The following is a 13,763-nucleotide window of genomic DNA, read 5'->3' on the forward strand; positions in this document are numbered from 1 at the left end:
ATTGTGTTCGACTGCAGGGGAGCCACTGGGTTATGCACGTTTCTGCGAAGATTCCTTGCTGAATGCCGCCATCTGGTGGCTGAATACTTATACTGTAAATGACAGGTGGCGAATATAAAGCCTGATCGCTAGTAATTTGTATTGTATCGGAGTATAACATGATTACAGCGATCATATAGGATTTAGAAGGGTTTCAGATGTTGAAAGTACCCACATACAGGTACATCTAAAACAAACAAAATCATTTCAGAAAGTGAAACACGTATATTCCAGATTCATTACACATAGAGTGAAACATTTCAAGCCTTTATTTCTTGCAATTTTGATGATTATGGCTTACAGATCATGGAAACGTTAAATTCAGTGTCTAAAATTTAAAGCTAAATAAGATCAATAAAAAAACATAGATTTTAAACAAAAAAGTATGACCCAGACTGAGAGACCATTTAAAGGCCCAGAAAATCTTTGCAGGTGTTAATTGGCTAATTAGGGTGTGACACTATGATGTTCCAATATTGAACTTTTTCACAATATTCTAATTTTATGAGACACTGAATCCTTGGTTTTCGTTATCTGTAAGTCATATTCATTAAACTTGCAAGAAATAAAGTCGTAAAATATTTCACTCTACCTGTAATGAAGTTCTATAATATACAGGTTTTACTTTCTGAATTGAGCATCAAAAAATATTGAACTTTTTCACGCTTTTTAATTATTTTTGATGTACCTGGAAACAAATACAAATGCTGGTCAGGACACAAATTGGTGTTTGACACTCTTCAAACAACATTACTGCCTTCAATATTAACATGTCAAAAAACAAATTAAATGTATTTATTAAAAAAACACTGATGATGATTGTTATTATTACAATTATTATTTTTTAATCTCAAATTCCGCCTAGAGTGCCTACAAGTCCCCTCAGGGATACTGGTGCCCCCATTTGAGAACCAGTTGTGTATTTGATGACCTCAATTTAGACGAAACAGCGCCTCGGGTGGTCATAGGTGGTGCTGCAGGCGGAAGCTTTGTCACCTGTTGAGGACATCTAAACTTGTTCACCTGAGCCCGCGGAGTCTTCACTCCTGGAAGCTTCCGGAGCACGGCGTTTGCTTTCACGGGTCGAAAGAGAACACATAATGGACAAACTGAAGAAAGTGCTGAGTGGTGAAGATGGCGGTAACGCGGACGGTGCTGGTATACTGGAGGTGATAAAGCAACACTGTTTTTAGCTTGTTAGCTTCCAGCGGCTAACAACAGTTTGACTCTCACAACCGAACGAAAATTAACTCTTCAGCGTAACTTACAACATGAAATGACCAGATGATAAACGTTTTATATGAACAACCAAAGTTAGTTTATTTACGTAATCAATTACATTAGTTTCTGGTTTATATTGCAACCATATGTTAGTCTTGTTTAATGTCCACATTGCCCTTACAACAATTGATGTATATTTAAAACAAAGCTGGAGTCTATTCCTGGTGATTAGAGTGAGAATTGGGGTGGAGGACACCCTGGACTGATTACCTGTGATTGACAGGTTGACCCATACACGCAGACCAAGCAAGTCACATTCACACCTCCAGGCAATTTCAAGTTCTTTAACTTGTATACATGAGCCCTGCTGTAATAACTCAATTTTAAATGCTAAAAATGCAATATGACACAGGTAATATATTTAAAATTTGTGTAAACAAGCCTGTCAAAATGGTGGTGATGTCATCTCTCCAGCGAGCCAATGAGGCATCAACTCTGGCCTGGCGGACCAGGATGAAAGGCTTCCTGATCTGTTTCACTTTGGGTATGCTGTGCTCCATTCTGGTGAGTGTGAGTGTGTCGAAGGGCACTTTCCAGGGCAACAGCTCACCTGGTTGCCATATGCTGCCATTTCCATGGTAACCGCTTGTTTGTTTCAGGGCACGTGTATGCTGTGGTTGCCACTGTTTGGTCTTGCAGTTTTTGCTGTCCTCTACAGTGTGGGAAACATCTGTGCTTTGGCCAGGTACTTCCTCTCTGACCACCTCTCAACCCTGAGCATCCTGTTAATCCAGAACATAACCTGTCCTGTCTCTGTTGTGGTTGCAGCACCATGTTCCTGGTAGGACCGCTCAGGCAGTTGAAGAGCATGTGCGCGAAAGAACGAGCGTTTGCCACCATCATTATGCTGGTGAGAATACTGGGATGTCATCAGGTGCATGCTGTTCAGATGATTCCAGAGATCTGGCAACTTGCTTGCCGAAGAAGATAATCAGCTACTGTCATGGTAATAACCTGTCTGTGTGTCGTGTCTGCAGGTGTGTCTGGCTCTGACTTTGTGTTCAGCTTTCTGGGTGAGAAATGAATCTTGATTTGAAAACAGAGGATGGTGGATAAGAGGAAGCATGACTACACTAACCTCTGTTTCCCTCTAGTGGAAGAGCAATGGTCTTGCACTGCTCTTCTGTGTCTTGCAGTTACTGGCTTTCACCTGGTAAGCTTTCATGCATGTGCAGTGATGTGTTGTGGGTTTCCAGCAGCAGGGGCAAGTCAGTTTGATTGAGCACTATTTTCTTATACCAGATGAGGGTGGCATTGTCACGTTTGTTTACTTCTACTTCTACACATTCTCATCACTGATTATGTTATGGTGTGTTCCAGTTTTGTCAAATGTAAAAAAAAAAAAAAAAAAAAAAAAGCACATCTTATTGAGGGTATAAGTCATGTTTTTTGGTTTACTTCCAAGCTGGAACGCTACAAGGTCAGACCCTGGAAGCTCCAGGTGGGATAGTTTACAGCAGTCAACACAATATACAGTACAGTGGCGGAACTAAGTGTTGTATTGCCTCCTGATTTTGTAAGTTTACCCCAGGAGATTTTTTATTGGGACAGTCATAGCACAGTCCAAAACTACATAATTTAACAAGAAAACTTAAATAAAATACCAACAGCAAAAATGGGAAAATCAGCAGTAATTTAACAAGAATAAGGAAAAGTCTAAATTTTTATAGAATATGTGGTAATATGAGGAAAAATAACGTCATTTTAGTTGTGTAAAGTTGAAACAGTAAAGGAAAAAAACCTTTTTTTGAAAGCAGTAATAGTATGAGAAACAAACAAAACAACGAATGAAGTTGTCGGTTTTGGAAAATTAGGTTGCGGAAATAGTTATGATGTTATGAGAATAAAGTCATACTTTATCGGAGGTGTTAATAACAGGATAGGATTATACCACTACTCCGCCCAGGCTTAGTGTAACGAACCAATAGGAGTAGGGTGTTGGCACACCAATTCCGCCCACTCTTACTGTATTTAAGGCCTAAGCTACCAGCACTTATTAGTTCGCTGACGAAGCTCTTCGGATGAGGAGCGAAACGTCCGACACCTTCTTCACAGAAGTACAGATGACGTCTCAAGAAGCCTTTTCCTCGATGGACAACTCCTGTACGACTGAGAGCCTACACAGACTTTATGACACGAACATTTACAAAAAGAAAGTTGAAATAGTACAATTTTAAAAGTAAAATTTAAACAGAAATAGAAAAAACAGGTGTAATTTACAAGGATAAAGTCAAAATATTAAGAGAAAAAATGTTCTTTTTCACGAGAAAAAAGGTCACAATTTAACAACAATAACCTTCAATACTCTTTCTCACCTCAATAACCCAAAACGGAGCAAAGGAAAGTTTGAAGTGCTAGAATTTTGCTGAAAGAAGGTGAAAAACCTTATTGAATTGAAGAAATAACTCATGACAAAGTAGAACAATGTCTTTGGGAATACTCACATCAAGAATCACGTCTTCAAGGTAAAAGTAAACGTAAACGTTCATTCATCCCATTCAGTCGTCATTTAGAATAGCATTAGAATAGCATTTAGAATAGTTTTATGCATGTAACAATGTGTTTTGCGTTAACAATTTTGGGAGTCAGCCGCTGACAACATAGACGGGCTGCGTAGCTGACTTCCAGCTCCAGTTGCCATTTTGTAACTGAGCAAACTAGCTTCTTTGTAAGAAGCTAATGAGGTTTTGTGAGAAAAATACATTAAGAACAAAGTTGGACTCACGTAGTGTAATAATACGACATGACGCACGCCATATTGTACGCTAACCGGAAAATGTATGTAAACCGAGGCAGAATTTTGGCGTAAATTTTCAACGTTAACTGAAAAACACCTGGGCGGGTACTAACTGATGTTCCACTGTATAAGTTTCACTTTTGCATCTCACAGCAGCTATTGTGTGTTCAAGGGCCGTCAAATAAAGTTTAACAAAAAAAAAATTATCCGTGAAGCATACAGTAAAGACAAATAAGTAAAAATTGGGGGGGGGGGGCTTAACATTGTACATGTATGCTGTATTATCATGTATATATAAATTACTGACTTATGGTGTATTTTTGGAGGGGAAAAAAATGGGACCAAAAATCTGTGAATTTGCGGGACCGTGAATGCTGAATCGCATTAATGTTTATACCAGTGCTTCTTAACCTTGTTGGAGGACCCCATCAATTTCATATGCCCATTCACCGAACCCTTCTTTAGTGAAAAATTAAATATATATTTTTTTCAAATTCAAGACATAGGTACAGTATATGTTTGTTTATAGGTATATATTTGTTTACTGGTGCACAAAATGACGGAGACAGGACGCTGACTCCCATCATGGATCGTGATACATGTGAATTCATGCTGTACATGTTTGTCCGACCACTTTCATTTTTTGCTCGACATAGTTAGTATGGATTCAAATATTAAGAAGGAAATCACACGACGTGCTACCACATCAGTCACACGTTGACTACTTCATGGTGCGTTTCATTTGTACTCAGAACTTGGAAGTCGGAGTGAGAGTGATGTGATCTCCGAGTTCAAAGCGTTCTAGATGCCAAGTCAGAAAAACTTCACACTATAGCAATATTTTTTATAAATTATTTATTGATTATTTATCATTTACACGCAAGGCAGCCATCATTGATTGTTAACTCAGAGGTGTCGTGGATGCTCTGACTTCCAAGTTGAACATTCTGACTTCAGGGGGTGTTTCAGTCGGGTGTTCCCGCTAGGAACTCGGAAATTCTGACTTCCAAGTACAAATGGAACGCACCATGAGCGCGCTAAATTCTTTGCAGCACTGATTGGCCAAGGCAAGCAATGTAATGTGATTATCTGCAGCCAGTGATGGCTAAGCGGGGCATGTCATCCCAAATTGACACGATGGGTCCGGTGTGTCTTAACGTCCGTGGCGGAGGCTCCGCTGAACCCCTGGGACCGACTCACCGCACCCCTGGGGTTCGATCGAACCCAGGTTAAGAACCACTGGTTTATACATTCCGTTGTGTTTCCTGGGTGGAATAATTATTAGGGCTGTCAAAAATAACAGCGGTAACAAATCTAATTACCGTATGTTAAAAAATGTTGCATAATTAACGCACGCATAGCTTGGCATGCCACATTCACATTCACTGACACTCCGAATTCTGAAAATCTAATCGTTTAGCATCTGCCCCAGTGAGCGTGTTATCAGGTAATGTTGAAAATTTATGCAAAAATTTTGCCCACATTTTACTGTTAGCGCAAAATATAGATTCAAGAGTTTTATTGTCATATGCACAGTAAAACAGCAGTTATACTATGCAATGAAATTCTTATTCTGTTCATTCTCCCAAGAAAAAAAAGAAAACACAAGAAAATGAATAAGAACATCAGAAACATAAATACCAATAAATTAAGCAACAACAACAGAAGAGACATTAATACAGATAAATAATACAAATAAATAAATAAATAAATAAAGTGCTATGACTGTGTACGTGTGTTGTGTGCGGCGTGTGTGAGTGCTTTGTTGAGAAGCCTGATGGCCTGTGGGTAAAAGCTGTTTGCCAGTCTTGTGGTCCTGGACTTCAAACTCCTGTAGCGTCTGCCTGACGGTAGGAGTGTGAATAATGAGTGTTGTGGATGTGTGCTGTTCTTGATGAGGTTGTGTGTTCTGCTTAGGACTCTAGATTTATAAATGTCTTACAGTGAGGGGAGGGCTGCCCCAACAATGTTCTGTGAGGTCTTGATCACCCGCTGGAGTGCCTTCCTATCACGTGTTGTACAGTTACTGTACCAAACAGTGATGGAGGCGGTAAGGACACTTTCGATAGTGCATCTGTAGAAGCAACTAAGGATTGTGGTGGACATGCCAAATTTCCTCAGTCTTCTCAGGAAGTACAGTCTCCTTTGGGACTTCTTGATGATTTGTTGGCTGTTGTGAGACCAGGTGAGGTCCTGATGTGTGTGCCAAGGAACTTGAAGGTTTTCACCCTCTCCACCTCAGTCTCATCAATAAACAGGGGTCTATGCTGCTCCTTTTCCCTTGTTCTTGGGTCGATGATCATCTCTTTAGTCTTATCTGTATTGAGAAGGAGATTGTTAGCACGACACCAAGCTATGAGGTCCACCACCTCTCTTCTGTATGACGTTTCAACACCACCAGTGATCAGGCCGATGACTGTAGTGTCATCCGCAAATTTAATGAAGCTGGTGTTGTTGTGGGAGGCCACGCAATCATAGGTGAAGAGCGTGTAGAGGAGCGGACTCAGCACACACCCCTGGGGGGTCCCAGTGCTCACAATTCTTGAGCTGGATGTGCGATTGTGGACTCTGACTGACTGGGGCCTGCCTGTTAGAAAGTTAAACACCCAGTTACAGAGGGGGGTGACAGGCCAAGTGTGAGGAGCTTATTTGTGAGTTTGTGGGGGCTGACTGTATTAAAAGCAGAGCTATAGTCTATAAATAGCATTCTGACATATGTGTCCTGGCCCTGTAGGTGAGAAAGGGCTGTGTGGATGGCAGTGTTGACTGCATCATCCGTGGACCGGTTCTGGCGATAGGCAAACTGTAGAGGGTCCACAGTGGCCGGGATGCTCTTTTTGATGTGGGTCATGACTATTCTTTCAAAGCACTTCATTACAATAGGAGTGATTGCTATAGGGCGATAGTCATTTAGCAGGTCACGTTGCTCTTCTTGGGTACGGGCACTATGGTGGTGGACTTAAAGCAGGTCGGTACAGATGCTTGTGCAAGCGACAGGTTAAATATGTCAGCAAGCACATAAGCCAGCTCTGATGAGCAAACCCGAAGTGCACGTCCTGAGATGTTATCTGGGCCTGCTGCCTTTCATGGGTTTGTTTTGCTCAGAACCCTGCGCACATCAGCTGATGTCACCATGAGAGGTGAGTCCTGTGTGCTCCCCAAGTCCAGCCACCCTCTCTGTTCATCAGGAGTTTGGGTGTCAAAGCAGGCATAGAACTCATTCAGCTCATCTGGAAGTGTGGTTTGGTTGGATGTGGCTACGCTACTCCGCTGTCGATAGTCTGTGATGTGGCTGGAGCCCCGCCCACATGTGCCGAGGGTCTGAGGTGAAATAGTAGCCCTCCAGCTATAGCGTGCATCTTGTCGTGTTATTAATACACTTGTCCAACTGTGTTCTTAATGTATTTGTATCACAAAACGTCCTTAGCTCCTAACAAAGAATCTTAGCCTAGCTTGCTAACAAAATGGCAACTGGAACCGGAAGTCAGCTACGTTGGCCGCCTAATGATGTCGTCAACAGTTGACATGTTAACACAAAACATGTTTTTATAATTTTACATACATAAAACAATTCTAAAAACATATAAATGACAAACGGATGGGATAAATGAACATTTAAGATGACCTTAATTGAAGACGTGACTGTTCCCAAAGACACAATGTGGCAGCGAGATCAACCACCACCACCTTCCTGTTTTCATTCATGTCCAGAATTACCTCTTCAGTGAAGGTAAAAGTAACCTTAAATGTTTGTCTCTTTCTTTCCTTTTTTTATATGCATTTAATTTTTTTTATGCATGTAAAACTACAATTGTAAAACTAGAAAAACATTTTTGTCTTTCTCGAACAGATTAAATGGATTTACATCATTTTTTTTAATAGGAAATATTGATTCGGTTAGCGTCCGTTTCGGTTAGAGACACTTCTGGAATGGATTAATTACACTAACTAAGGTTCCACTGTGTATAATCTTATAAAATGGGTTTAGTTCAGTTAATCAATTGTTGCAAATGGTGGGTGATTAATTTGAAAACTGTAATTAATCTAACATTTTTATTCATTTGACAGCCCTAGTTTTGATGTTGTTTCCTCGTATGTCTGGAACTATGGATGGAAACTAGCACTGTGTTAAACCTGGCATATTTACTGCAATTTATTATATGGTCATGAATTGCACTGTCCCTTCCCAATAATCAAACAAACATGCATATACATATATACACTCCTGATCAAAATCTTAAGACCGGTTGAAAAATTGTGAATTTGCATTTTGCACATTTGGATCTTAATGAGGTTTTAAGTAAAGCTACAATATGCAAAAGCAAGAACGGGGGAGTGAGACAAAAAGCATTTTGAAAAAGTAATTTATTGAAAAATTAAACTGAAATAGGCTGTTTATCAGCTGATCAAAAGTTTAAGACCATCGCTCAAAAAATAACAAAAAGCTCTCCAAACCAGGACAAAAAATGTTCTCAGTAGGACTCAGTAATGAGTAGCTCCACCGTTCTTGTTAATCCCTTAAAAAAAATTAAAAACTTAAAAACAAAATTGCTTTGGGCATGCTTGATGCGAGTGTTTCCAGGAGGCGAGTGGGAACATTGCTCCAAGTGGTGAAGATGGCTTCATGAAGGGCATCAGCTGTCTGGAACTGATGGCCATTTTTATAAACTTCCCTTGCCATCCATCCCCAAATGTTCTCTATGGGATTTAAATGAGGGGAACATGCAGGATGGTCCAAAAGAGTGATGCTATTCTCCCTGAAGAAGTCCTTGGTCAAGTGAGCATTGTGAACTTCAACGTTGTCCTGTTGAAAAACCCAGCTGTTACCACACAGACGAGGGCACTCAGTCTTGAGGGATGCCCGCTGCAACATCTGCACGTAAACAGCTGCCATTTGGTGACCCTGCACCACCTGAAGCTCCAGTGTTCCACAGAATGAAAAAGCACCCCAGATCATGATAATAATGCTCGGGATCTTTCTAAAAATTTAGAATAACTGTCTTACTGCACCCAACCTCAGCAGCAATGGCACGCTGCGAGAGGCCTTAGTTAGGGCCCTGTCACACCTTGACTATTTAGGCAGCGCATGCCTGACGTGATCATTTTGATGGCATACGTTGAACTGCCGACAGTTTTTTTTTCAATTTTGGGCATATACATAGCGTATTCATAACGAGGTCGACGTAAACATGACGTATTATTAACTTATATAGAACGTTTCTCTAACTTATAGACAACTTATATCAACGAATGCGTAGCGTGTTGCCGGTGTTCACAATTTATGCCCAACGCCTGTCACACCTTTGACGATTTAGCCAGCTTACGCCAATGTATGAAAAATCTGGCCAATACGCTGGCGTATGTCTCATTTCTTCCACCTGTGACACACATGCTTTGGCAGCGAAATAGTATTTATTTGTCCTTCTGCCTCAGGTGAGGCTTATGTTTTACACTTTGCACACTATTCTGACTGAGACCCCCGGTCCTCAGCTGATTGAGATGCTGTGGTGTGACTTGAAAATGGTTGCTCTCACGAAAAACCGGAAAACACAGCTCGGAGAATTGTGCATTGAGGAGCACGTAGAAGCTTCTGACAGTCATTGTCTGAGACTGTAGGATGGTTACAGAAAACTTCTCATTCAGGTTATTTCACTCGTTTTTAGAGCATGGGATGTCCTCACTTTTAATTTTCCTCAGTTGGAATGTGACAATTGACATTTGTGAAATTTAAAGAACAAAATATGGAATGGGTGTCCTAATTTATTCACATGACAGTCCATACACCCGTACTAATATTGTGTTAAATGTCCCTAAGAAAGTTTGGAGCCATAAAGTCCAGTCCACCTGACTTCTATAGCACATTTTAGCAACACAGTTTCCAGACGGCTGCACAAAATTAATTTTAAAAAAAAGCACTGAATAATAAAAACTACAAGTTTTTAAGATGGTAAAAACTAGTAAATTAAATACAACAATACATCTAAAATAATAGTCAAGTAAATAAATAAAATAAGTAAAAGCAAATCAATAACAGAAAACAAAAGACACACAGTACCGTACGACTCACGCTGAGTTAAAGAATAATAAAAGAGAATAAGCTTCTGGTCTAATTCCACCTGGATACTCGAGCACTCCTCTTGGCAGAATCAGTAGAATTGTTTGGTTTCCTGGCATGTAGGAATGTGGTTGACAAGCATATGTAAACGTCTGACCGCACCATTCAATCAAAATTCTGACTGTCTGCTTTTTACTACAGGTATGGCCTTTCATACGTGCCCTTCGCCAGGTAAGACGAACGTGTGCACACGTAACCCGACTGTTAATTACGGCGTAAAAACATAACAGGGGGATTTGTACTCTTTGTGTTTCAGAGACGGCATCATCAAATTATGTTCCCTCTGCTTCTAAACGTCCGAGTGCCCATTCCGGGTGCTGCAAGTCGTCAGGGCAGGTGTCAGGTGTGGTTTCCATGGTGATCGGTCATCTCTGCATGTGTTTAGTCGTCTACCTTTTAATGTAATTTTTCCAGATTTTTATTTATTACAGAAGAGTTATGACATTTCACATTTTTAATGGTGTCATTATTGATATTAATACCTAGCTCATGTTGAAAAATATCTCATCACTGGTAAGAATATTCAGGCAGCTATTTGGAGGTCAAAATGTGTATATATAATATTTTAGAAGAAAAAGCTGGACTGATATAACCGATACGATGCTACAGCAAGTGTGGCTGCAGGCTCTGTGCCTTCATTCTGCTCGTAAATGTCCTAATATTTCAGAGCGTTGTTACAGCTTTTTGAGTAAACATTTCTGTCTAAAAACATTTCAAGAATTTACAAAAATGTGATGGTCATAGAATCATTGTAAGTCTGTGTCTGACCAGACAACAAATAAACAAACAGCAGCATTTCCATATTTAATAAAACACTCAAGCTGATCAGTTTCTTGGTCAAATATCCTGGTCTCCTTGTTGTTGTTGGTGTCTCACCTGCTGATATTTACCCGCCGCCTTTGTTCACACTGTCTTTACGCCTGATGACAGGCTAAAACCAGTAATCTCCCCACTGATTAAATCACACACACCCACACGTATCGAGTGTCGTGTGTTTCCAGATGTTTGACCTCTTGTCAGTTTCACGCTCCTGCAAGCAGTTGTTTGCCTGACATTTCAGTTGTGTTGTGTCACTGTTTGGTGAAAGACAACCAAATATTAGTAAAATTAGTTCTTTTGTCTTCTGTCTGATCATGATATGTGAAAGGCGCTCTTTGTGACTTGTACGACAGTGTGTTTTCATGCTACATGAATGTGCTGTTATTTTGAAAATTGCCTCACTTTAATAATTCAATTAACAGAAAAACACCCGTCATGGCTACAATGAATGAATGTGAATGTTAGTGCAAATGTGTGCGCGTGTGTGTATGTGTGTGTGTGTGTGTGTGTGTGCGTGCTAATGTATGTGTTTGCAGCTCAAGGCAGCAATGAAAGGGCCGCTCAGTGAAGAGCCATGAGGGAGGAGCTTGCAGCGTTTGTTCGTGTTCAGTCGGAATCGGAGCGGTTTCCCATCTTCAAGCAAACTCTTGTTTAGCACTCATCTTTTACTCATTGCCTCTTTCAGTTAGATTCCCCTGGGATTCTTTCAGCACACAGGTGAGTCTCACCTTTTTTGAATATTGACTTAAATGTTGCAGAAGTTTGTGAATGAGTTTTTCTCTGGTCAAACTAAAGTTATTTCCATGTACTTACGTGTCATTATCACTAGCCAAGCTGCCAGTGTGGTCATCATTCGTTGTTAGCGGAGTCATGTGTCTACTACCGCATTATAATGGTGTCCTGTTAAATGTATTCAATATTGGACTGTTTTTAAAGCAAATCCCTTGTACCTTTACAACCAACACATACTGTGTGTTTATTAGTTGTCACGCATGAATGAATGACTGTGATAGTCATTGATTCCAATACCTCAGAATTCAATTAGATATACTGTGTGTGTATGCATGTATATGCGTGTGTACACTGTATATGTATGTATATGCTGTATGTGTGTGTGTGTGTGTGTGTATATGTGTGAATCTGTGTGTGTGTATATATATATATATATATATATATATATATATATATGTGTGTATATCTGTGTATATATATATGTATGTGTGTGTATATATGTATATGTATGTACTGTATATAAATATATGTGTGTATATACACACCTGATCAAAATCTTAAGACCAGTTGAAAAATTGCTAGGATTTGGATTTTGCACATTTGGATCTTAATGAGGTTTTAAGTAGAGCTACAATATGCAAAAACAAGAGTGAGACAAAAAGCATTATGAAAAAGTAATTTATTGAAAACAACAATTAAGCTGAAATAGGTTGTTTATCAGCTGATCAAAAGTTTAAAACCACAAGCTAGAAAAGCCAAAATCTGCTCGAAAATCATTTTCTGTCAGGCATTCACACTGTCATGCCCTCCTATGGCTAAAGCTAAGAAGCTTTCTCTTTTTGAACGTGGTCGGATTGTCGAGCTGCAAAAGCAAGGCCTCTCGCAGCGTCCATTGCTGCTGAGGTTGGGTGCAGTAAATCAGTCACTCTAAATGTTTTGAAAGATCTTGAGCATCATGGAACAAAAAAGTCAAGTGGTAGACCCAAAAAAATTACACCTGATCCAATTGGCTGTCCATCAAGACACAGGGCGGTCTTCGACCCACATTAAGGCCCTTACTGGTGCCCACTGCAACGCAATAATCATCAGGTGGCATCTGCGGGAAAAGGGTTTAAAAAACACAAACTAATTAAATTACCTAATTTCCTTCAACACCACTAAACTGCCCGTTTAGACTTTGCCATGGAGCATCAACATCAGACATTGAAAGGTGGAAAAAAGTTTTATTCTCTGATGAGAAAAAAATTTAACCTTGATGGTCCAGATGGCTTCCAACGTTACTGACATGACAAGGAGATCCCACCTGAGATGTTTTCTACCCGGCACAGTGGAGGGAGTCCATCATGGTCTGGGGTGCTTTTTCATTCAGTGGAACACCGGAGCGTCAGGTGGTGCAGGGCCGTCAAACGGCGGAGGCTTACGTGCAGATTGCAGCGGGCATCCCTCATGACTGATGGCCCTTGGAGCCATGTTCCCACTAGCCTCCTGGGAACACTCGCATCAAGCATGCCCAAACCATTTTTTGAAGTGATTAACAAGATGAGCTACTCATTACTGAGTCCTACTGAGAACATTTTTTGTTCTGGTTTGGAGTTTTTTGTTATTTTTTGAGCGATAGTCTTAAACTTTTGATCAGCTGATAAACAGCCTGTTACAGTTGAATTGTTGTTTTCAATAAATTACTTTTTCAGAGTGCTTTATGTCTCACTCCCCCTTCTTGTTTTTGCATATTGTAGCTCTACTTAAAACCTCATTAAGATCCAAATGTGCAAATTGCAAATTCTCACAATTTTTCTCCTGAACCTGATTTTGATCAGGAGTGTGTGTGTGTGTGTGTGTGTGTGTGTGTATATGGTCAAAACACAAAAAAGGGTTAACCTACACATATATACACATATGTATATACTGTATATACATATATATATACATTAATGAAATATTCTTATTAAATATTTTGGGCTTTACATAGTTTAATGTGCTGACAACAAAATCGCACAAATTATCAACTGAAATCAAATTTATTAACCGATGCAGGTCTGG

General features: G+C 40.0%; 1 protein-coding gene across 1 annotated transcript; it reads left to right on the forward strand.

Annotated features, from left to right (window-relative positions):
* Positions 1–1,030: 1,030 nt before the first annotated feature.
* On the forward strand, positions 1,031–11,115 carry LOC129193890 (vesicle transport protein SFT2B-like). Its single transcript, XM_054798667.1, has 8 exons — positions 1,031–1,208; positions 1,735–1,824; positions 1,920–2,005; positions 2,089–2,170; positions 2,298–2,333; positions 2,415–2,473; positions 10,314–10,343; positions 10,429–11,115. Exons 1-8 carry the CDS (start codon positions 1,140–1,142, stop codon positions 10,463–10,465), a joined length of 489 nt encoding a protein of 162 aa, XP_054654642.1. The 5' UTR covers positions 1,031–1,139; the 3' UTR covers positions 10,466–11,115.
* Positions 11,116–13,763: the final 2,648 nt, after the last annotated feature.

The sequence above is a fragment of the Dunckerocampus dactyliophorus genome, chromosome 1 (genome assembly GCF_027744805.1).
Source record: "Dunckerocampus dactyliophorus isolate RoL2022-P2 chromosome 1, RoL_Ddac_1.1, whole genome shotgun sequence".
Taxonomy (NCBI): Eukaryota; Metazoa; Chordata; class Actinopteri; order Syngnathiformes; family Syngnathidae; genus Dunckerocampus; species Dunckerocampus dactyliophorus.

What these genes read in the sequence shown, in the direction of transcription:
- LOC129193890 (XM_054798667.1), top strand. Translation starts at nt 1,140, where the DNA reads ATGGACAAACTGAAGAAAGTGCTGAGTGGTGAAGATGGCGGTAACGCG. An exon ending in GTATGCTGTGCTCCATTCTG is followed by an intron (nt 1,825 to 1,919) that starts GTGAGTGTGAGT and finishes TGTTTGTTTCAG; the next exon opens with GGCACGTGTATGCTGTGGTT. An exon ending in AACATCTGTGCTTTGGCCAG is followed by an intron (nt 2,006 to 2,088) that starts GTACTTCCTCTC and finishes TTGTGGTTGCAG; the next exon opens with CACCATGTTCCTGGTAGGAC.